Source organism: Procambarus clarkii, chromosome 89 (assembly GCF_040958095.1).
Source record: "Procambarus clarkii isolate CNS0578487 chromosome 89, FALCON_Pclarkii_2.0, whole genome shotgun sequence".
In the NCBI taxonomy this organism is placed as follows: Eukaryota; Metazoa; Arthropoda; class Malacostraca; order Decapoda; family Cambaridae; genus Procambarus; species Procambarus clarkii.
Genome location: NC_091238.1, coordinates 17,736,361 through 17,763,847, shown reverse-complemented (window position 1 = coordinate 17,763,847; position 27,487 = coordinate 17,736,361). Strand labels below are relative to the sequence as shown.

General features: G+C 38.6%; 1 protein-coding gene across 2 annotated transcripts; it reads left to right on the top strand.

Moving 5' to 3' along the window:
- Nucleotides 1-1,590: 1,590 nt before the first annotated feature.
- LOC123773358 (F-box only protein 9) lies at nucleotides 1,591-26,221 on the top strand. 2 transcript variants are annotated; one of them, XM_069318108.1, is made up of 10 exons: nucleotides 1,591-1,799; nucleotides 4,328-4,417; nucleotides 5,694-5,921; nucleotides 8,565-8,709; nucleotides 11,098-11,240; nucleotides 12,264-12,427; nucleotides 19,874-20,062; nucleotides 20,394-20,490; nucleotides 21,249-21,392; nucleotides 24,477-26,221. In XM_069318108.1, exons 1-10 carry the CDS (start codon nucleotides 1,797-1,799, stop codon nucleotides 24,669-24,671), a joined length of 1,398 nt encoding a protein of 465 aa, XP_069174209.1. In that variant the 5' UTR covers nucleotides 1,591-1,796; the 3' UTR covers nucleotides 24,672-26,221. The 2 variants fall into 2 exon arrangements, with proteins under 2 accessions (XP_069174209.1, XP_045622995.1); XM_045767039.2 differs by having other exon boundaries at nucleotides 1,594-1,799; nucleotides 5,694-6,038.
- The last annotated feature ends 1,266 nt before the right edge of the window (nucleotides 26,222-27,487 follow it).

The window sequence follows — 27,487 nt, the reverse complement described above, 5'->3', positions numbered from 1 at the left end:
ACATTATGTTTGTAACTCATCTCCTATGTATGTACTTTTACCTGAATAAACATATGAATTTTAAATTTGAATTTGAAATATGGAATTCAAAAATTATTCCAGTCTGTCCGAGAATTTAGTTTACAGAAAACCAAATTTTTCACAGAAAACGTGTTTACCATATACTTTTATATTTTAAACCGACACTTAATAATTCAATAACGTCATAACTTTATTTATTTATTTATTTATTATTATTTATTTATGCATATACAAGAATGTACATAAGGAATGTGAGGATACAAATATGGTAATTACAGTCTTGTAAAGCCACTAGCACGCGCAGCGTTTCGGGCAGGTCCTTAATCTAAGAAAATTTTAAGGAGGTAAATACTTGCAAAATTATAGTCAAAAAATGATAACAGATTACATGAAATGAAAAAAAAGATGAGAGAAAATTGTAGGTACAGTATATTAAAGCACATAGGTAGCTAAGATTGATTGCAATGACAGCTTGAATGGTAGTTGACAAAAAAATTGGTAGGCACAATACAGCAGAAACAATATAAGATTGGTTGCAATATTGAGAATAATCTCTGTTTACGAGTAAGGTTCATTTGCCTGTTTACATGTAAACTATTACTGGAACTGTAATATGCCTTCAGGTCATCAGAAATTATCTATCTAGTAATTATCCAGGTGGTTTGAAGGAGATTGAATCAGTACAATGAGAAACCACAAAGCCAACTCTTCAAGCACTTAAAAACCCAGCATGCAAAATTGATACTAGAAATGTTGTAACATCCATTATAAACTATGTTAATAAACCGAGCAGGAGTTTCAAAGACTGATTTGCATGGATACCTTCTCACATAGGTGATGTCCAGCATGATACAAGGAAAATATGGTAATAATTCAATTGTATATATCTCTGGTGCGCCCCCATTCGGATAACTGTATCCAAGCATGGAGACCGCATCTGCAGAAGTATATAGCTGTTCTGGAGAAGGTGCAACACCGGGCAACAAAAATCATTCCAGAGCTAAGTCAACTCACGTGAACGGTTGAGAGCCACAGGGCTAACAGCACTACAAACCAGGCATAACAGGGCAGATCTCTGTGAAACTTTTACAATACAGAACAATTTAGAAGATGTTGATCCAGACAAATTCTTCAAAAGATCAGGTGTAACACAAATAAGGAGCAAAAATTTCAAGCTCAACAAGCCACAATGTAGGACTGAGAACAGATGCTTTTTCACCTACAGGGAATATTAATATAATTCAATTTCTTTAGATGAACTTATAGCTAGTTTTGGATCTACACTGTAATCTTTCATATAGACTAGGGTAGCAGCACATTGCTGTGTATACCTAAGCTTGTTAATAAAAAAAGAATAATTTCTGAGGACAGGCTCATTCCCTCAAAGGTAAGGAAGAGCCCCAAAAAATCTTTATGGTTTGCCCAATATGCTGTGTGTGATTAGTGGCACCTAAAAATATAAATAACAATTCATTATATTTATATCATATATCATGTTTTTATACATATATAAAGTGTCATTATTATTGTTATTGTTTTTATTATTGGTAAGTTGCTGCGTGCGTAGGGCCGCGGCCGAGGTAAACAAACCGCATCACGGGAAACTCGCTCTTAATGTTCGCCGCATAAGGCCCGGAATTCCTTGGCCATTGAGCCAACTGGTCCAGGATCTACGAACATGGCAGCCGTGGAGAGGTCGAGGATATATTTCTCAAGTGTTGTACGTTTCTCCGACCGTGAATCTATCGCCTGAACACACCAGCAAGCAGATAAATATGGTAAGGAACGTATGGTTAGGGTGGAATGATGCCCAACGCTTTTGTTAGTGGTGTTTTGAGGGTATATGGTCGGCCGGGCTCTTATCTCTCTCTAGGCAGGATGGTTGCTACAGTGGGGATTTGGAGTAATTGTTGCGTTCTTATCGATATTATGTGTCAAGTAGATGTGACAAACTGGTCTTGAGTGTGGTTGATTTTATGAGTGGTGATGAGTGAGCCTTGACAGTCAAGTCTCAGCTGTGAGGCTTGGTAAATTGCTTTAGGGACAGCTAGAGCACAGGGCCGTGGGTATCCTGTCATTCTCCTGTCAGGATTAAACGTGATAAAGTTTGCTCCCGACAGGATGGGACTAAATGTCACATGATTGGGAAAAACTGCTGTGCCTTATGACAGATAAACACAAAATGTTGAAAAATGTTTATTTAGGTAAAGTGCATACATACAAGGGGTGATACAAATATTGATGAATTTATAGATAGAGCTAGTACATACAATGCCTAAAGCCACTATTACGCAAAGCGTTTCGGGCAGGAAAAACCACTAAAGACAAACTTAATATTAATTGAGATTAAAGTATAAAATGTGTTGAGAAAATATAAATACCTGTATAAAAAAGGGGGAACATGGCAGAAAAACAGCAAAAATACAATTTGGTCAACAAACAGTATTGTTTAAAAAATAACAGACATGGCTTGACATTATAAGGGAAAAGTAGGTTACAGGGAGTTAATTAGGTAGTGCTTCGTTTTTATCTTAAACTGGTTGAGAGAGGTACAGTCTTTAACATGATTGGGAAGGTCATTCCACATTCTGGGTCCCTTGACAACAGTTACAATTGCTTGGCACTCCTGACCTGTAAGGGTCAGGTGGTGTTCTTTTCAAACTTAAATAAATAAACAAATAAATAAATGTTTATTCAGGTAAGGTACATACATACAAGAGGTTTTACAAAAATTGATAGATTTATAGATAAAGCTAGTACATACAATGCCTAAAGCCACTATTACGCAAAGCGTTTCGGGCAGGTCCGAATCCTAAGCTAAATTTAAGTCACACTAACATAACACTTAACACATAAAACTTGTATAGCCTAATCTAGCATGTTCGGAAAAGCCTGGCTGCTGGAAGCAACGATTTACTTTGTAAGACGAGTGACTTTTCTTCGTGACTTGTAGTTTAAGGGAAGATTTTTGCCTCCCATTGGCTGCTTGAATGATGTATGGTTATGCATCATAGTGGTACATCAATGTTGATGGTTAGGCAAGACTTGCTTGTTACTTCCCGCCAAACACACACCGAAACTACGACGTTTGTACAACATTCAAACAAGTTTTAACACTTCCTAACCAGTTATAACAACCAATATAGCAAGTTGTAACAATGTTCTAATATGTCACACACACATTAAGCCAAGATGTAACAACTTTATTACAAATTGTAACAAGCGGAAAATAGAGAGTTTCGGTTTGTGTTTCCAGGGTTGTGTTAAACTGGTTACTTTGAGTTAAACTTGTGCTCATGTTGACACCTGTGCAATAATGTTGACTCAGTGTTCATGACTTTTTTCATCCACTCATGCATCTAAATATTTAGGTAATTTTATAATTAATAAATTTTATAATTATTGTTTGAAGTTGGAATTTTTTTATAGCCATTATGAAAGTTATGGAAAAATATTTATAATTTTTGGCATAATTACATTATATATTTTGCTAATTAACACTCTTATTCGGGAGGGACGTATACGCCGTATATATACGAGGGACGTATATACTATAATAAGAACCAGTTTCCGTGGTTTAGTGGCAAGACGCTCACCTGGCGTTCAGCGAGCGCTATGTCATGGGTTTGTATCCTGACCGGGGAGGATTTACTGGGCGCAAATCCTTAACTGTAGCCTCTGTTTAACTCAACAGTAAAATGGGCACTTGGTTGTAAAAGCAATTCTTCGTGGGGGTTGTATTCTGGGGACCTGCCCGAAACACTATGCTTACTAGTGGCTGTACAAGAATGTAGCAACTCATGTATATATCTCAAAGAAAAAAGAAAAAAAAAAAAAGAAAAAAAAAAAACTTGTGTTAAAAAAACAAAAATGCAGGCAAACAGTGAAATTATTCACAAAGAATTCAAGCGCAGTAGTGGTCGTCACTACGTGGGATAAGTCTTCTAAGTAAACCGTCGTACACCAATTAAAATTTTACAATGAATTTGACGTCGTTAACCAAAAAATGTGTCCTGTAGGGCAGTCGTCAACCGAGTTTCTACTGTATATATAATATCTTCTATTTTATGATGTTGTAATGATTTATCTATGATATTCACACAGTGCAAAATGTAACACGTGCTACAATCTGGTTTATTGTTTTTTCTAAATTCTAAATATTAATTTTGAGTGTTCAAAAATATGTAAATTTATTCAAATTATTTATTCAAACATCATAATTGATGGTGTTGCTTTCTATAGCCAATATGTTACATTTATTTGTAATAATTTTGTTGCAGTAAGTAATGTATTTTGATTCTTGTAGGCTGAAACCACAAATTCTGCTGGAGCTGATGATGACATTGCTCTGGGTGATATAACTGAAGACAACAAGTTTCTTCCTGAAGACAGGCAGGTACGCGCACACATTTACCTGGAGTTGACACCGAGTTTACCTGGAGTTGGTTCCAAGAGTTTTTCCCCTCAAGCATGGCCCGGGGCTTGTCTCATGATAATCATATCTTATGCACCATAAGCGTTAACCTTTAGGCTGTTGCATACAACAATTGATATATTATAGTAGGTAGTTGTCATCGTGCGAGTGATGTCGGTAAGCTGTTGCTTTTGTAGAACCGAGATGTCCCTATGTATTCTGAAAGCTAGTAAGAGATGCCATATCTACGGTTAAAAGAACCTAAAAGGAAGAAATGTTTTATTATACATAAAAAGGAATCATTTAAAATATTTTCGTGCTTATGGCATCATGGTATCCACGAAAATAATTTGTTGAAAATTACTGTGACAATATGTTTTTATTTTCTTTAGATATCCCTTGCTAACATTTCATTTTATCTCGTGATAATATAAGAAAACATAATGTGCTGATATAAACTTGAGGCATAACTACTGCATCTAAATTTCTGGTCTAGAGGGTATCAAACTACTGTGTGTGTGTGTGTGTGTGTGTGTGTTTATATATATATTATATATATTATATATATACATAATATACAGTGCAGAGAGCACTGTATGGCACATACAGTGCTCTCTTCTGTCATGTTAGAAACTCAAATTATCTTATACTGTATCTTTTCTTCCAAAATAATCTTTTCTACCTCTACACTTCACAGATGTTGTCCTGCTGAATCGGCTCTCATACATGACATTGCCAACATGAATTTTAGTCGTGGCTTTGTTACTGTTGACCCTTGCCTTTCTCAGTATTTTTCATAGTTAAATGTTCTAATCTTAGCCAGTATAATTTGGCTTAACTCTCTGCCCCTTTGTGCTCTCCTATCTCTTCGTTCCTATCTCTGTGTTTCTATTTTGGCTCTTTTTTTTGTCCTTGTTTTACCTTTATTCTTTTTTCATTTATTTTTTCTACTTTGTTGATTTTTCATTCCTCATATTGACTAATGAGCCTTCTGCAATTCCCTTTATTCTTTTATTTTTATGTAAGCTTGGTTTTCACTTTTCACACTTCACTTACACCTCACCTTGCATCTTGCCTTACTCCCTCTCCCGCTTAGTTACAACTAGATGAAGGTTTCACTTCTATTCTAGTAATTTTTACTGCAATCAGCTCCATTATAATTTCTTTGTTATCTTAGTCCTGCATGAACCTAATTGAGAATTATACCATCACCTAATGGTATTTTTCCATGTTTAGTAAATAATTAATTTCTAACTAGGATCCAGAGGCTCTGCTTACCACATTTCGTGAGGAATGGCAGCGTGAGTTAGTGGGAGCACCCTCTCAGAAAGGACACTACCATGCTTCTGTGAGATCTTCTCCTTCAAGAGCAACATCACAGGGAGCCTTTCAGGGATCCCAAAGGCCTCCAGGCCCAGCAAGAGGAAGTCCTAGAGCTGTGCAAAGCATTCAGAGTCAAGAGACAGTTGGAGGCAGCAGTGGAACTGTTAGTGGTATTGAAAACATTGGAAGTGGTGGTAGTGGTAACACAACAGTAAAAGTAGTAACAGTTGGTAGTGGGGGAGGAGTGGAAGAGGAAATCAGACCCGATATAGAATTAAAGGTAAGAGCTAGGACATTGCAGCATTTTTTATTTATCAATGTGTCCAGTAAGCTATCGCCCAGTATTTAGGTGGTGTGATACATAATCTCACGTTCTTCCATTCTTGTATCTTCGCACTGCCTATTTTTATGCCTGTAGCCTTCTTTACTGTATTGACAGTGTAACCTGTATAAATCCCCAAACCTAAAGAAGTCCTCAATGTTTCATTTGTGGTGTACATATCTGATGGTTTAATTTCACTGAACCATGCATATGATACAGAAGGCTTTGACAAGCTAAATTGTGCAAGTTAGTCAGAGAACAGATTACTTTAGACCAGACATGCAGAAAATGCTCAAAATCACCACCCATTCCCACAAAATCCCTTTCCGAGGACACTGCCTTTACATGCTGATAGGCAGAGCTGTCTTTCGGATGCATAGTGGCCAATATACTTAATGGTTTCTATTTATCCGGAAGCTGAGTGTACCCAGGAACTGCAGCTCCTGGAGGGGCAACATTCTTGTGGTCCCAGACTAGTCCCAGAACTGAGAGGCATAAGCTACAAGGAAAGGCTACGGGAGCTAAACCTCACGTCCCTGGAAGACAGAAGAGTAAGGGGAGACATTATCACCACCTACAAAATTCTTAGAGGAATTGACTGGGTAGACAAAGGCAAACTATTTAGTATGGGTGGAACATTAACAAGGGGACACAGGTACAAACTTAGTACCCAAGTGAGCCACAGACACATTAGAAAGAATTTTGTCAGTGTCAGAATAGTTAACAAATAGACTGCATTAGGCAGTGATGTGGTGGAGGCTGACTCCATACACAGTTTCAAATGTAGATATGATAGAGCCCAGTAAGCTCAGGAATCTGTACACCAGTTGATTGACAGTTGAGAGGCCAGACCATAGAGCCAGAGCTCAACCTCTGCAAGCACAACTAGGCAAGTAAAACAAAGTGAGTACTGAATCACTTGGCTGGTGATCCTTGCCTTGGGTTATGCTGTCATTATTGTGTTAGTACCCCCTTATAATAGGGAATAGGGTTTTTAATGGTGTAATTATATGGGGAAACAGTTCATATATAAAGTGGAAAAGGGAGAGATATTGTTTACAGTAATATAATAAGTGGAGAGAAATTAATGAATATTCTATATAATAAAGGGAGGAAATTCAAAGAATATTAAAAAGTGGAGGAAATTAATGACATGCCACTTGATATATAAAGTAAAATGAAATTATAAATACATTGTGCAATAATAATTAATATCACACCCACAATTAAAAAGAAGATATTTAAAACATTTCTAAAATCAATCTAGCATCAGTCATTTTGAAGGGAAATTTGGAATCAAACTTATGCAGCATTTCATATATTTTCAACACAGGTAATGAATCAAAATCCAGAACATAGGAACAATGATCACACTGCCAGTATTAAACGTGAGAATGAGCGCCGCAAGAACCTATACTCTCGTATAGTACCAGCGAAGATTGATGCCAAAGGCAAGGGGCTGGGATGATATTGAGTTTAAATCAAGCATCTTTAGGGAATGTTATTAACAAAAGAGGAATTTGTGCAAGCAAAGTTGAGAGATGAGTACATTGGGGAAGATAAATGACTGGTGCAGTAAAAACTTGTAAATGTTTTTGTGTAGTGAGTAGATTGAGAACTCCAGGTACAGTGTTTAAACAGTTGTTTACAAGAGTGCACTGGTAAATTCCTTGCTACACGATTTGACTTTTTGTTATGAAAGTTACTTGGAAAGATGCCTCTCAATGGCTCCCTGAGTTTAACTCTGGTACCAGCAAGTCTCTGCCCAAAACACCAGACATCTGAGACCCAGGACAAGACTCTGGCTCACTTGCTGGGCAGCTTCAGTGTGAAGGGCAGGCTGGCTGAGATATCGGGGACCTGGCCTACCATCTGATTGCAGTCTGGTGCATCATCAGGCGATTCTTTCTCTGTAGTAAGGATTGCTTGCTTCGTTTCCTTGCAACAGTTGGTTGTTTTATTGGGTCAATGCTTTCTGGTGCGTTGTCCCAATTGTTGATACCTGATCATCCCCACTTCCCTCACTTCTTAGAGTGAACCAGATTCTGGTCCGACTCCCGGTAGGCAGCGGGTGGGTCTCAGGAGTCAGGGCCAGTATTCATCAAGCACCTAAGTGTCCTCTTATCAGACCTGTATGTCTTTCTTCAGTCATGTTGGATCAAGTATACATTTATTAAATGGTTTATTCTCCCAAGTGCTCTGAGGTTGTCTATAATAATAATAAATAATAATAATAAATAATAATAATAAATAATAATAAACATAAGTTTTGAAGCTCATAAAGTGTTTAATAAATTGAGACTAATCTGCCATGATCAAGGGAAGATGCACAGTTTTGTAAGTGGATGTTTAAAATGTTGATGCATTCTGGTCCTGGTGTTGGGCTAAGGCTTGGTGGCACTAGAGTTAAGCTCAGGAAGCCACTGCAGATCCATCAGGAAAGATTATTTCATTTTATTCAACACTTGATCTATATTTTTTTAGGCAACCGAGTTGTTCAACAAAGCTGTTGAATTGGAGCAGAGTGGGCAACTGTACGAGGCCATCCAGTTCTACAGACGAGCTATGACCCTAGTTCCTGATATTGAATTTAGGGTTCATCGTAGAAATATGCTGGAAAGGAGTGAAGGTATTGTATTATTTTGTGATCCTGCTTCTGTGTGGGTATTTGTTACTGTTTGTTTCTGGAGGGGCTGAATGGTGGCTCCCAGTAGCCAGCCATACTGAGATAACTCCACATGTATAAGTCACATTAGATCTAAGTCTCCTTAATAGTGGCTTTACAAGAATGTAAAACTTCATGTCTCTGTACTCTTATATACATACAAGAAGGTACATTGGGTTTATTAATAAATAAATAAAATAAATAAATAATAACCTTCTGGAGACCAAAGGACAAATTCTGACCTCACAGAGGTGCAGGGAGGGTGTGGATTTTCATGATCACTCTTCACTAAAAAAAAAAAAAAAAACAGAAAGGAAGCAAAACGAAATAGACAAGTACAAGTTTCACAGAAAATAAACAACCAACCAGCATGGAATGTAATGGAATGCTTCTTTCTGGTAGGACTTTGGTGGCTCCATGAAGCTAGCTTGTTGAGGTAGCTCCAGACTGTGAGTCACATTAGGAAAAAAGAAAAAAAAAAGAAAAAAGAAGGTCCCTGAAATGGCCTACTGAAAACAAGCATCAGAACTTGGCCCTACTCAGAGGCACAGGGAACCAGGAATTCTTTATGATCACTTTACCAACCATCTTTATGATCACCACTTTACCAACCACAGTAACACGGGGTACCTTGTGTTTACCACGAGATGATTTCGGGGCTCAACGTCCCTGCGGCCCGGTCCTCGACCAGGCCTCCTGGTTGCTGGGTTAGTCAACCAGGCTGTTGGATGTGGCTGCTCGCAGCCTGACGTATGAATCACAGTTTGGTTGGTCAGGTAGGGTTGGTCCAACCCAAGACAGCAATGATACTGCAGGTGGAACAGGGCCACCAGGGGCAATGAATGGGAAGTTGACTGGGAATCCCAAACCAGGCCCAAATAGGTTCAAACCTGGGATGGAACCAATTGGGATTTTTGCCAGTTCACCAGGAACCCGAACCTGGCAAGCTCGGAAAGAACATGCTCACTGGCTTGCCGAGATGTGGATTGGCTGAGAAGCCTCAACAGCCAGTTGTTGTGATAGGCCAAGATATAAACCCTCAAAATACAGTACAAAGCTGGTCACAGTCATCTGCAGTAACAGTCTAAAGAACCAGATTCTAGCTGAAAGGTAGAACCTTGAAGCAGTAAGCTTGATGCCCACAAGAAACGTTAATCTCAAATGATCAAATAACATTCACATCCTTGAAGGTTAGGGACAGCATTTTGGAACCCATATGCAATATCAGGTGAACCTGACCTAAGATAGTCATGTGGAAGGTTGGATAGGGAATGAAGCCGTGCAATCTTGAGAGGTCAAGGTCGAGAACGTACAGCAAGTCCACCAAGTCCTGCTTGAGGGACTAGGATCAACCTGGACATCCATTGAAGAGGAGAAGAGGTTAACTCGACCATGCCTGAGCCCAACCACTTTTCCATGACTGTGCGAAGCTGCTGGAAGGACTTCACACCCAAAACCCCTGAATCTAAAGGGAGAGGGAGTGGGGGGGGAGGGGAGTGGAGGTTAACTAATTCCAGTGGAGGCCCAGGGTGTTACTTTGTTATAGAATGAGTATATTTCCAACTTCAATTGTGAGTAAACACATTCAATATTCCTTATAACAACATTAGGGAATTATTTTATCTCTGTATTATTAGCATAATTATATAAGGATTTGGGTAACTTTTGGCAAGTGAAAATTTGCTGTGTGTTGTCATATTTTGTTATAAAATAGTACATTTCCAACTTTGATTATGTGTAATCAAATTCAATTCTTCTTGCCAATAACTCTAAAAAAATAAGTCAAAAAATATTTTATTTTTGTACTGTTAATGTACTGTAATTATAAGAGGATTTGGGTAACTCAATAAATTTACGTTTGTTGTTTTTTGGTCATATTTCGTTATAACATGAATATACAGTACTGTATAGATTTCTATTTTCAATTATGTGTAATCATGTTCTACTTTCATTACCAATAATACTATAGGAAAATATTTTAATTAGGTTATATTTTCATAATTGTAAGTCAGTTTTAAGTTTTGGTAAATGTCATAAAATTATAGTATATTTCAAACTTCAGTTATGTGTAAACATATATTTGCTCAAATTGACTCGGTTACAAAATTAAACGTATATCTGAAATATTTTCATACACAAGCATTAACAATGAATGTAGAACACAAATGAATATAATTTTATTTGAATACAGTACTGACTAATTGAAATGTGGAACAAACATCAATGGTAGAATGTGACAGGGATGTCACCTGTCATCCTCTCGTCAGTGATCAGTTTAATGATTTGACGACTGTTTTGGTGTTTGACATTTTAGTTGTGTTTTTTCACCTAAGAGTGATTTTGTTTCATTAGGATATCGCGGGACAACTGTTGAAAGTGAAGATTCTACTCCTGAAGATGATCTTGATGAAGAAGAGCTTCAAGACCTAGTAGTACGATTCCAAATGCTTATGACGCCTACACAGGCAATGTGTGTACCACTGTTTGACCAAGAGGTAACATTAATCTTTGCGATACAGTACTTTAATAGTAATATATGTGGCTGCTCTACCCATTTTCTTTATTTAGTGTTTACTATTTACAGGTACAGCAATTTTATATTGGATTAAAGTTATGGTTTCCACTGTGATGGATAGGAAACCTGTACATAGCCTATCAATGTTCTCCTGAAGCCAGCCACTGACCTTTTCTTAGGATGCAACCACCCACAACAGTGGACTAGCTCTTAGGTACCTATTCATTGTTGGGTAAACAGCCACATTATATGTAAGGCAATGTTGCTCAAACATCTTTCCTGCTGAATGTTAAGACTTTTGACTGTGCAAAGAATTATTTCTAGCATCATGTTTGTATAGTATTATCATTATCATCATATTTATTCTGTTTCCTACTCATAGGGCAGTGAGGCACTCACTTTTCTGCTCCATATCAGAAACTATAGTTTAAACTAGCATCTGTTTTGTCACTCATTAGTGGTGAGTGACACGATTATTACAAATGATGAGTGAAATTATATGTAAATTTTAAAGAGGTTACAGTTTTCTTGAGATTAACTTGAATGACTTCATATCTCTTAGGTTAGTTGTTTTACCCCAAAGTTTAGGTAACTGAATGAGTTCATTTTATCTAAATTAGTGAGGGATGGATAGAAGAGCAAGTGAATGAGTGTTAATGTGAGGCACAAGATCAAGTGTCACGTGTGAGATGACAGTCGACTTCCATACATCCACGTCATGTCAGCCACCACAACTTCTTTATATAGATTGTCTAACCGACTTTTCTTTACTATAATCACTATCACATATTACACTTATCTTATCCTTGCATTAAGGTATTTTATTAGTAACATATTGCTTTGGTTACATTTGCTTTGGAGTATAGAGGGGAATATTTTTCTATTGCTTGCTTGCAATTTTTTGTCTTATTATTTTATACGACATTTATTATGTAAATGAAGTGGAAGGAAAATGTTGCCTGTAAGGATCTTTGAACAGTACTTTGTGTTGTGTGTATTACAGGCTCCTCACATATCATGTCTGCCCCCCGAGATGCTGGAGCGTATCATGTGTTGGGTAGTTGGCAGCGATTTGGATATGCGCTCATTAGAGCAGGTCTCCAGAGTTTGCCAGGGCTTTTACCTGGTAGCCAGAAATCCAGAGATTTGGCACAAAGCCTGCCTCAGGTGAGCAAAAAGGTTGATGTGAGTTTTGAACAACTAATAAAATAAAGTGACAGTACATAGTCTGTTGACTTGTAATTATAAGGGATATTTGTGTCTTGTATACTTGATTTGGTTTAAGTTGTGGTTTCTTATAGTCAGAGGACCGGAAGCCTGTTATGCTTATCTAGGTTCCCCTTGACTAGGGATGGTGAGCATATGGCACCCCAGCAAATATTTCTGGTGTGCAGCACACAGTGTTGCCCCCCTTGATTCTTTAAACCCCTACCCATAATAAATAAATAAATAGACAATATTTGTTTATCATCATGGATGTGTACTGGTACACATCCATGAGATCCAGGGACTATCCAAGAATGTGCATGCAACACTAGGCAAACCCTGCTCCAGTTATGAAATAAAGCTGTTCAGTCCTTAGGCAGAGAATGTACTGTAGGGTTGCGAGTCCTGCTTGGTGGACTGGGAAAAACCATATCACCCACTGAAAATGAGGCGATTAACATGACCATACCAAAGTCCAACCCCTTCGAGATAATATTGTGCTCAAGGAGGACTTCCAACCCCAAACCCCTGAATCTAAGGTGGGTGTTATGGACCATCTTCATCAGAGACCTTGTGGGGTGTCAGACTTACTGCTTCAAGGTTCTACCTTTTGGCTTTAATCTGGCTCCTTGGATCTTTACCAGGTTAGCACAAGTAGTTGTGACCTGACATCTTCTGAGGGTTCATGTTTTGACCTATTTCAGTGCAGTATACTATTTGCTCTACTAAAATACAGTGTAAGATGTATGTTATATTGTTTGTACAATATAACATACATCTTACACTGTATTTTAGTGTGGGCTGCTTTCTGTTTGTTATTTAGTTTCTCACCCAGTGTAGTGTGTGTGTGTGTAATTACCTAAGTGTAGTTACAGGATGAGAGCTACGCTCGTGGTGTCCCGTCTTCCCAGCACTCTTTGTCATATAACGCTTTGAAACTACTGACGGTCTTGGCCTCCACCACCTTCTCACTTAACTTGTTCCAACCGTCTACCACTCTATTTGCGAAGGTGAATTTTCTTATATTTCTTCGGCATCTGTGTTTAGCTAGTTTAAATCTATGGCCTCTTGTTCTTGAAGTTCCAGGTCTCAGGAAGTCTTCCCTGTCGATTTTATCAATTCCTGTTACTATTTTGTACGTAGTGATCATATCACCTCTTTTTCTTCTGTCTTCTAGTTTTGGCATATTTAATGCTTCTAACCTCTCCTCGTAGCTCTTGCCCTTCAGTTCTGGGAGCCACTTAGTAGCATGTCTTTGCACCTTTTCCAGTTTGTTGATGTGCTTCTTAAGATATGGGCACCACACAACAGCTGCATATTCTAGCTTTGGCCTAACAAAAGTCATGAACAACTTCTTTAGTATATCGCCATCCATGTATTTAAATGCAATTCTGAAGTTAGAAAGCATTGCATAGGCTCCTTGCACAATATTCTTAATGTGGTCCTCAGGTGATAGTTTTCTATCTAGAACCACTCCTAGATCTCTTTCTTTATCAGAATTCTTTAAAGATTTCTCACATAATATACAGGTTGTGTGGGGTCTATGTTCTCCTATTCCACATTCCATAACATGACATTTATTAACATTAAATTCCATTTGCCAAGTGGTGCTCCATATACTTATTTTGTCCAGGTCTTCTTGAAGGGCATGACAATCATCTAAATTTCTTATCCTTCCTATTATCTTAGCATCATCAGCAAACATGTTCATATAATTCTGTATACCAACTGGTAGATCATTTATGTACACAATAAACATCACTGGTGCAAGAACTGAACCCTGTGGTACTCCACTTGTGACATTTCTCCATTCCGATACATTGCCTCTGATTACTGCCCTCATTTTTCTATCAGTCAGAAAATTTTTCATCCATGATAGAAGCTTACCTGTCACCCCTCCAATATTTTCCAGTTTCCAGAACAACCTCTTATGTGGAACTCTGTCGAAAGCCTTTTTTAGGTCCAGATAGATGCAGTCAACCCAGCCATCTCTTTCCTGTAATATCTCTGTGGCCCGATCATAGAAACTGAGTAAATTCGATACACAGGATCTTCCTGATCGAAAACCATACTGTCTGTCTGATATTATATCATTTCTCTCCAGGTGTTCTACCCATTTAGTTTTGATTAGCTTTTCCAATACTTTCACTATTACACTTGTCAATGATACAGGTCTATAATTGAGGGGGTCTTCCCTGCTGCCACTTTTGTAGATTGGAACTATGTTAGCCTGTTTCCACACGTCTGCTACGATTCCTGTACACAGGGATGCCTGAAAGATCAGGTGAAGTGGAATGCTGAGCTCAGATGCACATTCTCTCAGAACCCATGGTGAAACGCCATCTGGGCCAGCTGCTTTGTTCCTCCCGAGCTCCTTTAGCATATTTTCCACTTCATCTCTAGACACCTCTATCCGCTCTATGTTGTTCTCTGGAACTCTTATTGTGTCTGGTTCTCTGAAGATTTCATTTTGTACAAACACACTTTGGAACTTTTCATTTAATGTTTCACACATTTCCTTTTCATTTTCTGTGAATCTGTTTCCCATTTCCAACCTCTGGATATTATCCTTTACCTGCAATTTGTTGTTTATGAATTTGTAGAATAGGCCCGGTTCTGTTTTACATTTATCTGCTATACCTTTTTCAAAATTTCTTTCTGCCTCTCTCCTTACTGCTGTATAATTGTTTCTCGCATCTTTGTATCGCTGGTATGTTTGGGGGTTTGGCCTCTTCCTATACTGATTCCATTTTTGTGTCTTTTGGTCTCTTGCCCTCTCACAATTTCTGTCGAACCAATCCTGTTTTCTGGTCCTGCATCTCTGTTTTGGTATGAATGTTTGTGTGCCTTCCTCGTATAGTTTTAAAAATTTGGCATACATTTCATTTACTTCCCTGCCTAGCAACAATTCTGTCCAATTACACTCATTAAAAAAATTTCGAAGTTCCCCATAGTTGCCTCTCTTTAAATCGAGTTTATCAACTGTTTCAATGTCCCCATTTTCTTCTAGATGATATCTTAAAGCATATTTAATGTCTAACAGGACGTGATCACTCTTTCCCAAGGGAGGAAGGTACTGGATGTCAAAAATCTCTTCTTTCCTGGTGAATACTAGATCCAGTACTGACGGTATATCTCCTTCCCTCATTCTTGTGGCTTGCTTTATGTGTTGATACAAGAATGTCTCCAGAATGAGGTTCACAAATCTGCATGTCCAAAAGTCCTCCGTTCTTGCTTCATAGGCCTCCCAGTCTATTGCTCTAAAGTTGAAGTCCCCCAGTATCAACAGTCGTGATTTATCTTTATCTGCTTGTACAATAATATCTCTCATGACCATTATGAGGCCCTCTCGTTTGTCATCCAGTTCTTCCTTTGTCCACGTGTTGCTTGCTGGTGGGCTGTAGGTATTTACAATTATCAGGTTATCATCCTGATTCCAGACCTGCAATGCCATTATGTCAATATCTCGAGGGTTTTCAAATATTAACTCTTTTACCTTCAGGTGTTTTTCACCAGTACAGCCACTCCTCCTCCCTTCCTATTTTTCCTGTCACGTCTCCAAACTGAGTAGCCTCTTGGGAATATGACTTCATTTATTATATTTCCTTCAAGTTTCGTTTCTGATAATGCAACAATATCTGGGACCCTAAGCTGGATTATATCTTGCAACTCCAAAGTTTTTGACCTCACTCCATCTATGTTGGTATATACAATTTTCAGGAACATGTTCCCTTTTCCTTTGCTCTTTACTCCCCCTTCCACTACTGATTTTGTTGCTTTGTTTTTATGTACCATTTCACAAGCTTTCCAGTCCCTGTCACTTTGTAAAAAAAAGAATTTCTGTCTTCTTCATTTCTATCCCCATTTAGACGTTTTGCCTCAATTAAGTTCATTTTCAGCTTTTCTCTGTCTTCCTTGGAGAGGTCTTGTCTTATTGACCAAGATTTGCCAACCTCATCACTCTGCAGTTTCCTGGCATTTCTTAGCACTTCCATCATGTTTTTCACTCCATTAAAGGTCACCCTTAAGGGGCGGTTCTTTTCTTTCTCATATTTTCCTATTCTTCTAAAATCACTGACATTTTCCTTTGAGCCTTCTCCTAAACCTACTATTTTCTCTATGATTTTCATCTCTTCTGCCGCTCGGTCCACCCTAGATGAAATTTCCTTCTCTAAACATCCAAAAATGATTATGGACTTAGTTCTATCTGCAGTGTTTTGTACCAGTTTACTGTTGGTAACCAGTTCTTTCCTAATTGCTTGCCTAATTTCTGCTTCTTGTTGGTCATTTCTGGTTTTGACTTCCGAACACACTTCTTTGATAGTCTCTTTCTCTTTTACAACTTGAGCATATGTCGCTTTTATTTCTTCTTTATACTTTTCTAGTTCTTTATTCACCTCCTCTATGTGAGTTGTCAGTGAAGTTTCCAGTTGGAGATCCTTACCTAACTCTATGTTAGCCCTTAGGCTTGCTTGGAGTTGTTCACCATGAGTCTATCTTTTTGTTTATTTCTTCAAAGTCACCACACTTCACTTTCCATGCCTCATTTTCTTTCACTAGTTCCTTGATTTGCTCCTCCTGATTTGTTACCTTGTCTGTTAATGCAGTAATAATCTTACCTTGTTGAAGCATACTCCCTTTTAGAGTGCAAAGCTCACTCCAAAGAGCTCCATTGTCCTCTTCTAATTTAAGCACTTTTTCTTCATACTTCATTTGCATGTCCTCAATTATCTCTAACCTGCCAAGAACACCTCCTTTCCTTATATCTTGTGTTGAGAATCCTTTGAAACCATCATCTGATGGTGTGTCTACCTTCTCAGTGGGGGTGGTGGCGGCGGCCATCTTTGATTTTGTTCTAGACCAAAACAAACTTTTCCACTCGGCTATTTTCACTCACTTTTACTTGTTTATTGTATTTTATTTGCTTTTACTCTTCCCTGAACCTTTATGTAACCTGGGACACCACTGTAGCCCTCAACCTGTTCCCAATACTTAGGTAATTCGATATTTCCAGGAGCTTGCTGCAGTGTGACTTCTGCCTCCTCCAGCTTCACCTCACCTGTGTGTGTGTGTGTGTGTGTGTGTGTGTGTGTGTGTGTGTGTGTGTGTGTGTGTGTGTGTGTGTGTGTGTGTGTAATTACCTAAGTGTAATTACCTAAGTGTAGTTACAGGATGAGAGCTACGCTCGTGGTGTCCCGTCTTCCCAGCACTATTTGTCATATAACGCTTTGAAACTACTGACGGTCTTGGCCTCCACCACCTTCTCACTTAACTTGTTCCAACCGTCTACCACTCTATTTGCGAAGGTGAATTTTCTTATATTTCTTCGGCATCTGTGTTTAGCTAGTTTAAATCTATGGCCTCTTGTTCTTGATGTTCCAGGTCTCAGGAAGTCTTCCCTGTCGATTTTATCAATTCCTGTTACTATTTTGTACGTAGTGATCATATCACCTCTTTTTCTTCTGTCTTCTAGTTTTGGCATATTTAATGCTTCTAACCTCTCCTCGTAGCTCTTGCCCTTCAGTTCTGGGAGCCACTTAGTAGCATGTCTTTGCACCTTTTCCAGTTTGTTGATGTGCTTCTTAAGATATGGGCACCACACAACAGCTGCATATTCTAGCTTTGGCCTAACAAAAGTCATGAACAATTTCTTTAGTATATCGCCATCCATGTATTTAAATGCAATTCTGAAGTTAGAAAGCATAGCATAGGCTCCTTGCACAATATTCTTTATGTGGTCCTCAGGTGATAGTTTTCTATCTAGAACCACTCCTAGATCTCTTTCTTTATCAGAATTCTTTAAAGATTTCTCACATAATATACAGGTTGTGTGGGGTCTATGTTCTCCTATTCCACATTCCATAACATGACATTTATTAACATTAAATTCCATTTGCCAAGTGGTGCTCCATATACTTATTTTGTCCAGGTCTTCTTGAAGGGCATGACAGTCATCTAAATTTCTTATCCTTCCTATTATCTTAGCATCATCAGCAAACATGTTCATATAATTCTGTATACCAACTGGTAGATCATTTATGTACACAATAAACATCACTGGTGCAAGAACTGAACCCTGTGGTACTCCACTTGTGACATTTCTCCATTCTGATACATTGCCTCTGATTACTGCCCTCATTTTTCTATCAGTCAGAAAATTTTTCATCCATGATAGAAGCTTACCTGTCACCCCTCCAATATTTTCCAGTTTCCAGAACAACCTCTTATGTGGAACTCTGTCGAAAGCCTTTTTTAGGTCCAGATAGATGCAGTCAACCCAACCATCTCTTTCCTGTAATATCTCTGTGGCTCGATCATAGAAACTGAGTAAATTCGATACACAGGATCTTCCAGATCGAAAACCATACTGTCTGTCTGATATTATATCATTTCTCTCTAGGTGTTCTACCCATTTAGTTTTGATTAGTTTTTCCAATACTTTCACTATTACACTTGTCAATGATACAGGTCTATAATTGAGGGGGTCTTCCCTGCTGCCACTTTTGTAGATTGGAACTATGTTAGCCTGTTTCCACCCGTCTGCTACGATTCCTGTACACAGGGATGCCTGAAAGATCAGGTGAAGTGGAATGCTGAGCTCAGATGCACATTCTCTCAGAACCCATGGTGAAACGCCATCTGGGCCAGCTGCTTTGTTCTTACCGAGCTCCTTGAGCATTTTTTCCACTTCGTCTCTAGACACCTCTATGTGTTCTATGTTGTTCTCTGGAATTCTTATTGTATCTGGTTCCCTAAAGATTTCATTTTGTACAAACACACTTTGGAACTTTTCGTTTAGTGTTTCACACATTTCCTTTTCATCTTCCGTGAATCTATTTCCCATTTTCAACCTCTGAATATTATCCTTTACCTGCAATTTGTTGTTTATGAATTTATAGAATAGACCTGGTTCTGTTTTACATTTGTCCGCAATCCCTTTTTCAAAATTTCTTTCTGCCTCTCTCCTCACTGCCGTGTAGTTGTTTCTCGCATCTTTGTATCGCTGGTATGTTTGGGGGTTCGGCCTCTTCCTGTATTGATTCCATTTTTGTGTCTTTCGGTCTCTAGCCCTCTCGCAATTTCTATTGAACCAATCCTGTTTCCTAGTTCTGCATCTCTGTTTTGGTATAAATTTTTTTGTGCCTTTATCATATATTTCACAAAACTTGCCATACATCTCATTCACTTCCTTGCCTAGCATCAAGTCTGTCCAATTATACTCACTAAAAAAATTTCTAAGGTCACCATAATGTCCTCTCCTGAAGTCTGGTTTTTCAACTGCTTCAACCTGTGTGTGTGTGTGTGTGTGTGTGTGTGTGTGTGTGTGTGTGTGTGTGTGTGTGTGTGTGTGTGTGTGTGTGTGTGTTAAAGTTGCCATATTTAAACAGAAACTTTGTATTTACTTAGGATTTGGGGGATCAATTGTGGAGTATTGGGTGCATATGGATCATGGCGAGAGATGTTCATTCACCGTCCCCACCCACGCTACAATGGCTGCTACATTTCTCGTACAACTTACTTCCGTGCTGGAGAAAGCAGCTTTCAAGATCAGAACTACCAACCTTGGCACTTAGTCCATTACTATCGATATCTAAGGTGAGGGCAGATGTGTAGCTTCACAAAATAAGATAGACCCAGAAAGAAATATGATAGAAGAAATGTTTACTTCACCCTTGGTAGTACTGTACAAACATTGACATCAGATGCCAGTGAGTACTGTATTGTCTTTGTGCAAAATTTATCTATAGCATGATGTATATTCCATTGTTTATGCTGCAAGTTCTTTATATGAAATCTTTACATTTTTATATGAAATTAAATGTGCGCGCACACATGAGCTTTCGTATGGTATAAGTACAGTGCTAAGTTTGGTGAATAGAGTACACAGTCATTATACCATTGAATTTACCTTGTACATCTTTCTCAGATTCTTTCCGAATGGCATCGTCACCATGTTAACTACTTCCGACGAGCCATCGACTATTGTTTCTCAGTTACGAACTAGAGAAGTGCGAAATCCACAGGTTTGTATTACAAGACGATCCTCTGTGTGCCAGTAGAAAAGACCTGTAGTGCAGCAGTTAGCTAGCTTCATAAATGAGAGGTCCTAAATTTCAATTCTGGGCAGGGTGGGAATCCATTTGTCCTTATGCATCCAGCAGTAACATTGGATCTATATTTAAATAAATTTGCAGATTGTACTTTGCAAAAATATATAGATTCCAGCATTAATGCTTTGCACACTTTTTAAAACCAAATGCACAATTATTCAAAGATTGCATGATGGTAAATTGCTAATTTGTGCTAGCTAGATAATTTTCAGAATTTATGACGATTACCAGGAGTATATACCCAGGGTGGGTTCTGAGAGGAGTAGTTCTCCCCAGGCCCAACTTAGGGCCAGACTTTTAAAATTTGGCATACAGTACTGTATATAATTCTCTCTCCTTTTAAATTTATCTGTTTCTAGCAATTAAGTATCCCTAGTAGGGATATCTTATGATTTTTTTTTAAAGGTTTGATTATGAGAGTGGAGTAATGATGTTAGAAAGTACCCTTAACCTCTGATATTGCTCTCAAGGTCATCTTGCAGATTGGAATGCTTTATTGCTTAGATATTTTTTATTACTGTACCAACAGTTGAACTCAAACTTTACATTCAAAGCTGTCATGAAAGTTAAAACTGTTGCAGTACATGGAGGGATTGCTATTATGTCTCGGATATATAAAGATGTCTTATTGTTTCATTATAAAAACTATTATTTAGTTTTTTAATATTCAGACGCTCATTGGACATTATCGCATCCATGGAACTAGCATCTCGCTGATGTTTAAGCGTTGGTCTCGTGAAAAGATGAGCAATAGGAGGAAAGGTCGCAGATGTATTGGAGGAACCACCGACGTTGCAGAGACCATCTTCCAAATAGTAAGTTACACTTTAGTGTTTTTGCTTTGGATTAAAGATGATTCCATAAAGTCACCCCTTAACAGTCATCTATTGCCCATCTACATCAACCACTCATTAACTATCCACTAAACCAACCACCCATTCATAATGAATCAGCTACCTGACTAAACCCATGGTTTAATCAGATGTAAGCTAGCAAAGTAACTAAGTTCAAGGGCATGAAGAAACACTAGAAATAACAGGACACTAGAGGGCAGAGAAAGATACCAGAGCACCAGGAATGAATACGTCAGGGTGAGAAGAGAGGCAGATCGACAATATGAAAATGACAGAGACAAAGACCTAAATTGCTGCACAGCCACATCAGAAAAAAAAAGTGAAGGAACAGGTAATAAAACCGAGGATAGGGGCAGACAGACTTGCTACAAACGCCAAGGAAATGTGCGAGGAGCTCAATAAGAAATTCCAGGTGGTCTTCACAGTAGAGCAAGGTGAAGTCCCAGAGATAAGAGGGGGAATATCTAACCAAACACCACTAGGGGGAGTTTGTGATTACCAGTGGGGAGGTGAGGAAGCATCTGCTAGATTTGGATGTGACAGACTAAAGGCCCGGATGGAATCTCACCATGTATACTAAAGGAGCAGAAACTCTGTGCCTGCGCCACTCCATGGTGTACAACAAATCACTGGTAACAGTTGAACTGCCAAAAATTAAGAAGGTGGCTAATGTAGTCCGATATTCAAGAAGGGTGATAGATAGGAGGTACTAAACTACAGGCCAGTGTCCCTAACTTGCATATCATGCAAGATGATGGAGAAGATTGTACGAAAAAAGCTATTGGAACATCTGGAGCGAAAGACTTTTGTAACACAACATCAACATGGGGTTCTCAGGCTAGTCTCTGAACTAAGAGGCATGGGTGATGAGGAAAGGCTGCATGAACTGCCCCCCCCCCATCCCTTACATTGCTGGAAGATGAAGCACTTAGGGAGACATGCTCACCACATACAAATTTCTCATGGGAATTGACAGGGTAGAGAAGGGTGGATTATTTAACACAGGTGGTAAACGCACAAGGGTACATAAGTGTAAGCTGTGTACCCAAGTGAGCCACCCACACATTAGAAAAAAACTTTTTCAGTGTCAGAGTAGTTAGTAAATGGAATGCACTAGGAAATTATGTGGTGGAGGCTGACTCCATACACAGTTTCAAATGTAGATATGATAGAGCTTGAAAAGCTCAGGAATCTGTACACCATTCAGCATTCCACTTCAGCTGATTTTTCCGACATCCCTGTGTATAGGAGTCGTAGCAGATGTGTGGAAAAAGGCTAACATAGTTCCAATCTACAAAAGTGGCAGCAGGGAAGACCCCCTCAATTATAGACCTGTATCATTGACAAGTGTAATAGTGAAAGCATTGGAAAACTAAAAACTAAATGGGTAGAACACCTGGAGAGAAATGATAATATCAGACAGTATGGTTTTCTATCTGGAAGATCCTGTGTATCGAATTTACTCAGTTTCTATGATCGAGCCACAGAGATTTCACAGGAAAGAGATGGTTGGGTTGACTGCATCTATTTGGACCTAAAAAAGGCTTTCAACTGAGTTCCACATAAGAGGTTGTTCTGGAAACTGGAAAATATTGGAGGGGTGACAGGTAAACTTCTAACATGGATGAAAAATTTTGACTGATAGAAAAATGAGGGCAGTAATCAGAGGCAATGAATTAGACTGGAGAAATGTCATAAGTGAAGTACCACAGGGTTCAGTTCTTGCACTGGTGATGTTCATTGTCAACATAAATGATCTAGCTGATGGAATACAGAATTATATGAACATGTTTGCTGATGATGCTAAGATAATAGGAAGGATAAGAAACTTAGACAATTGTCATGCCCTTCAAGAAGACCTGGATAAAATAAGTATATGGAGCACCACTTGGCAAATGGAATTTAATGTGAATAAATGCCATGTTATGGAAGTGGAATAGGAGAACATAGACCCCACACAACCTATAAATTATGTGAGAAATCTTCAAAGAATTCTGATAAAGAAAGAGATCTAGGAGTGGTTCTAGATAGAAAACTATCACCCGAGGACCACATAAAGAACGTTGTGCGAGGAGCTCATGTGCATGTGCCACGCTTTCTAACTTCAGAATTGCTTTTAAATACATGTATGGCAAAATACTAAAGAAATTGTTCATGACTTTTGTTAGGCCAAAGCTAGAATATGCAGCAGTTATGTGGTGCTCATATCTTAAGAAGTACATCAACAAACTGGAAAAGGTGCAAAGACATGCTACTAAGTGACTCCCAGAACTGAAGGGCAAAAGCTACGAGGAGAGGTTAGAGGCATTAAATATGCCAAAACTAGAAGATAGAAAAAGAGGTGATATGATCACTACATACAAAATAGTAACGAATTGATAAAATCAATAGGGAAGATTTCCCGAGACCTGAAACTTTAAGAACAAGAGGTCATAGATTTAAACTAGCTAAACACAGATGCCAAAGAAATATGAAAATTCACTTTTGCAAACAGTGATAGACGGAACAAGTTAAGTGAGAAAGTGGTGGAGGCCGAAACCGTCAGTAGTTTCAAAGCGTTATATGACGGGACACCACAAGTGTAGCTCTTATCCTGTAACTACACTCAGGTAATTACACTTGGGTAATTACCAGTAGATTGATGGTGGAGAGGCGGGACCAAAGAGCTAAAGCTCAACCCCCACAAGTACAACTATGCGAGTACCTACTCGCTACCACCAACCTTCATCCTACCAATCCACTTGCATAAATATTTTTGTTTTAACTAGAATTTGAGGGGTCCATCAGCATGCAGGGTTAACCCTTCTATTACTTCACCACTTTTGTGGTGTATTTCAACAAAGGTTGCATCTCTAACTAAATTTGGCCATGATCAAGCCATGAACTAATTGCCTGACATTTTCAAAATGAAGGACTTGTGGTTTGTAAGATACTCTATTATGAATTACTGTGAAAAGGAAGGACTGTGTGGGTTCATCAATTTAGAGGAAATTTTGGATTTATGATGTACAGTATGGAGAAGTTGAAATTTTGTTTTTTTCCTAGGAGTTCGAGATTCGACCAGCAAAAGAGAGGCCTCACTGGATGCTAATGTGGCGGAACTATACAATTGTATCTGTCTATTACGATGATAAGCAAAATATGTCACAGATTGACGTAAGTGATACAAACAAGTTTCCTTCTTTGGCATTTTCACGTGTTAAGAGCTACACAATATGCAGTGAAATGCCTCTGATTTAAGTTCTTTGGCATAATGGTATGTATTCCCGCGAAACACACACCGAAACTACGACGTTGGTACAACGTTTGAACAAGTTTTAACACCTAACCAGTTATAACAACCAATATAGCAAGTTGTAACAACGTTCTAATACGTCATAAACACGTTAAGCCAAGATGTAACAACTTTATTACAAATTGTAACAAGCAGAAGATACAGACAGTTTCGGTTTGTGTTTCCAGGGCTATCTTGTATCTCCTCAAAAGTTACCCTATTAAGCAAGGTGTTTCATTGTTAAATTTAAGGAGATGACTAAGTTTTCAATTGAATTTGGTTTACTATCCAGTACATCATAATCTTATTTCCCCACTTCATGGGGTGGTGAGGAATTATTGTTAAAAATTATAAATGTTATTGTGTTACTTGGCAACATTATGATTAGTACAGGATACTCTGTGTGTACTTGATTGATAGCTTAAAGGAAAAAGATAGTTTTTCATATATGCAGTAAAAATTCAAGACCACTTTTCAGTAGCGGTTCTGTCTGATTGTAATCCTGTTGCATTAAGTAAAAATCTATTATTTTATTACATTGTACTTTATTAGAGACAAATGTTGCAGTTTAGGGCAAAGGGAGGAAAATGGGCTTACTATTAACATCTATATATATAGTGAATTAACATGAACAAAGCAGGATCAAATAGCATTTGATTCTTGTTAATTTTTCGCTCTTATCCCACTCCAAATTACTGAAGAGCCAATCCATAGGCCCTAGACTTGGACTGCAGAATTAATTCTAGCAAAATGATTTTATTTAAAAAATATATAAGAATGTAATAGTGAATAGAGGATGAGCTTGGTTCAAGCTGTCAATACCAAACATGGATGACAACACTATCTGTGCCACCCCTGGGTGTAGCATCACCAGAGGGCTACATTCCTGTTGGTGCCACCCCTGGGGTGCAGCACCACCAGTGGGCTACACCCCTGGTGATGAGGAAACTTGAGGGTGGCTGTCACCAGCTGAGGGCTACACCCGGGAACAGTAGCACCAGAGGATGACACCCTAGGCAGTATCACCCAGGGCAGTTGCCAACACTCCAGCCACAGCTGTTGTCACAAGCTTTTGATACCCTGTGAAAAAGTAGTCGCAGTGGAAATGATTTTATGAATGTTTTATTTGTATCATTATTATGAATTTGATTTACTAATGTGTATGTTTGTTACAGGAATATCATTTAAAAATAATTATGGTGTTAAACTCTTGTAAAAAGAAGGGCAGAGCATTACTGGCTTTACAGTATAATGAAAAGTTAGGCGACGTGTGAGTATGACAGTTCTTCTGGCCTCTGGTGTTACTCCAGCACTTGTTGTTTTCTTGCATATATGTATATAAAGAAAACTAAAACATATTTCAGCATAACACAAGAAACCAGGAGCACTGCCATACTCACATTCCGAGTGGTGTTTGTGACTTGTGTACAACAAATAATTTAAGAGTGCATAATGATTTATGTAACATGGCACTGTCTTTTAGTGCCTCATTTTTATTAAAACTTGATTTATGTCATGTATGTTTTTTTATAACTTTTGTACATTAAATTATGTATAATTAATTGTATATATTGATATTGAGATAATTTTGATACCAAATACAGTAATGAGGTTCTGCAAAGCAAGAAAAGTCTAACTAGGGTTTTTAGTTTTTTGGGATGGGCTGAATGATGGATTCTTGAAGCTAACCACACTGAGATAGCTGCACACTTTATTAGTCAAATCAGCCCGGGAAGTCCTTAATAGGCTACTGAAAACCAGAGACAGAACTGTTCCCCCCCCCCCCCCTCCCCTCCTCCTCTGAGGTACAGTGGTTAGGGGATTGTTACAATACAATCTGGAAACATTCAGAAAGTTAGCAAAATAAAACTGACAACTGGCCTGATACCTTTAGGCCCTGGCAAGCCCTGTGGATCTTTGGTGTGGCTTGTTATAACTAGACTGAGCCTGCAATTACTGCTTCAGAATTTGAGGGATGCCCATCTGTTTTTCTACATACTGATAATCATTTGTTTTGTCTCCCTCTGCTGCCTGTTAAAGTGGGTATTACACTATCCAAAGACCTGCATAATTTGGATTTGCTGGATCTCAATTTTTGTTAAAGCTTCCATCTTTTGGCATTTGTTTTATTTTGTAGTGACGAGGCTCCACAAGTAGCGGTCACTTCAGATTCATTTGTTAATTTGTATTTGCGGCTTGGTGCCCAGGTGGTTGCCCTGTAGTCTGCCCCACTCTCGGTTTTGGAATTGTAGTGATTGGCATTTCTTTTAGTGCTATGTCCATTATTTCTTCTTGCATTGTCTGGCATGGTTCAATGAACTCTTTGTGCCCATCCCCTTCCCCTTGTGCTCCAGGCTTCAGGATGTCTGAGGATATCAGAGTCAAAGTTGCAGTTCGCTGTGGGGTGTAGCCCTGTCTTCTCTGAGGATCTCCCCTTCCATGTCAATGTTAGAGATAGTCGAGCTATTACTTCCTTCTGGCAATCCATTATCATAAATTTCTCTAGTCTAGGGAATGTATTTGGTTGAGATCCTTTTAGAGTTTGGGGATGCCTTCCTATCTGTTCAGGTATCAGGTACAGAACTCTGCTTTGTCCCAGACTCTTAATTTTGGACTTTCTGGGCTGGGGAGGAGCCCAAGGTGGATCCCTGGGTGCCTTTCACCCTGTCATTGTCACTGGATTCCCTCAGAGGGGTATTTTTTTAAGCTTGGGTGGGGTCATTCCCTATGTTTGACCTTCATTCCTCATCTGTTCCTCCATGGGTTTCCTTGTGTGTACTAT

Coding starts and splice junctions, on each gene's coding strand:
- LOC123773358 (XM_045767039.2), top strand. Junction 6,039..8,564: donor GACCCGATATAGAATTAAAG/GTAAGAGCTAGG, acceptor ATATTTTTTTAG/GCAACCGAGTTGTTCAACAA. Junction 8,710..11,097: donor TATGCTGGAAAGGAGTGAAG/GTATTGTATTAT, acceptor TTGTTTCATTAG/GATATCGCGGGACAACTGTT.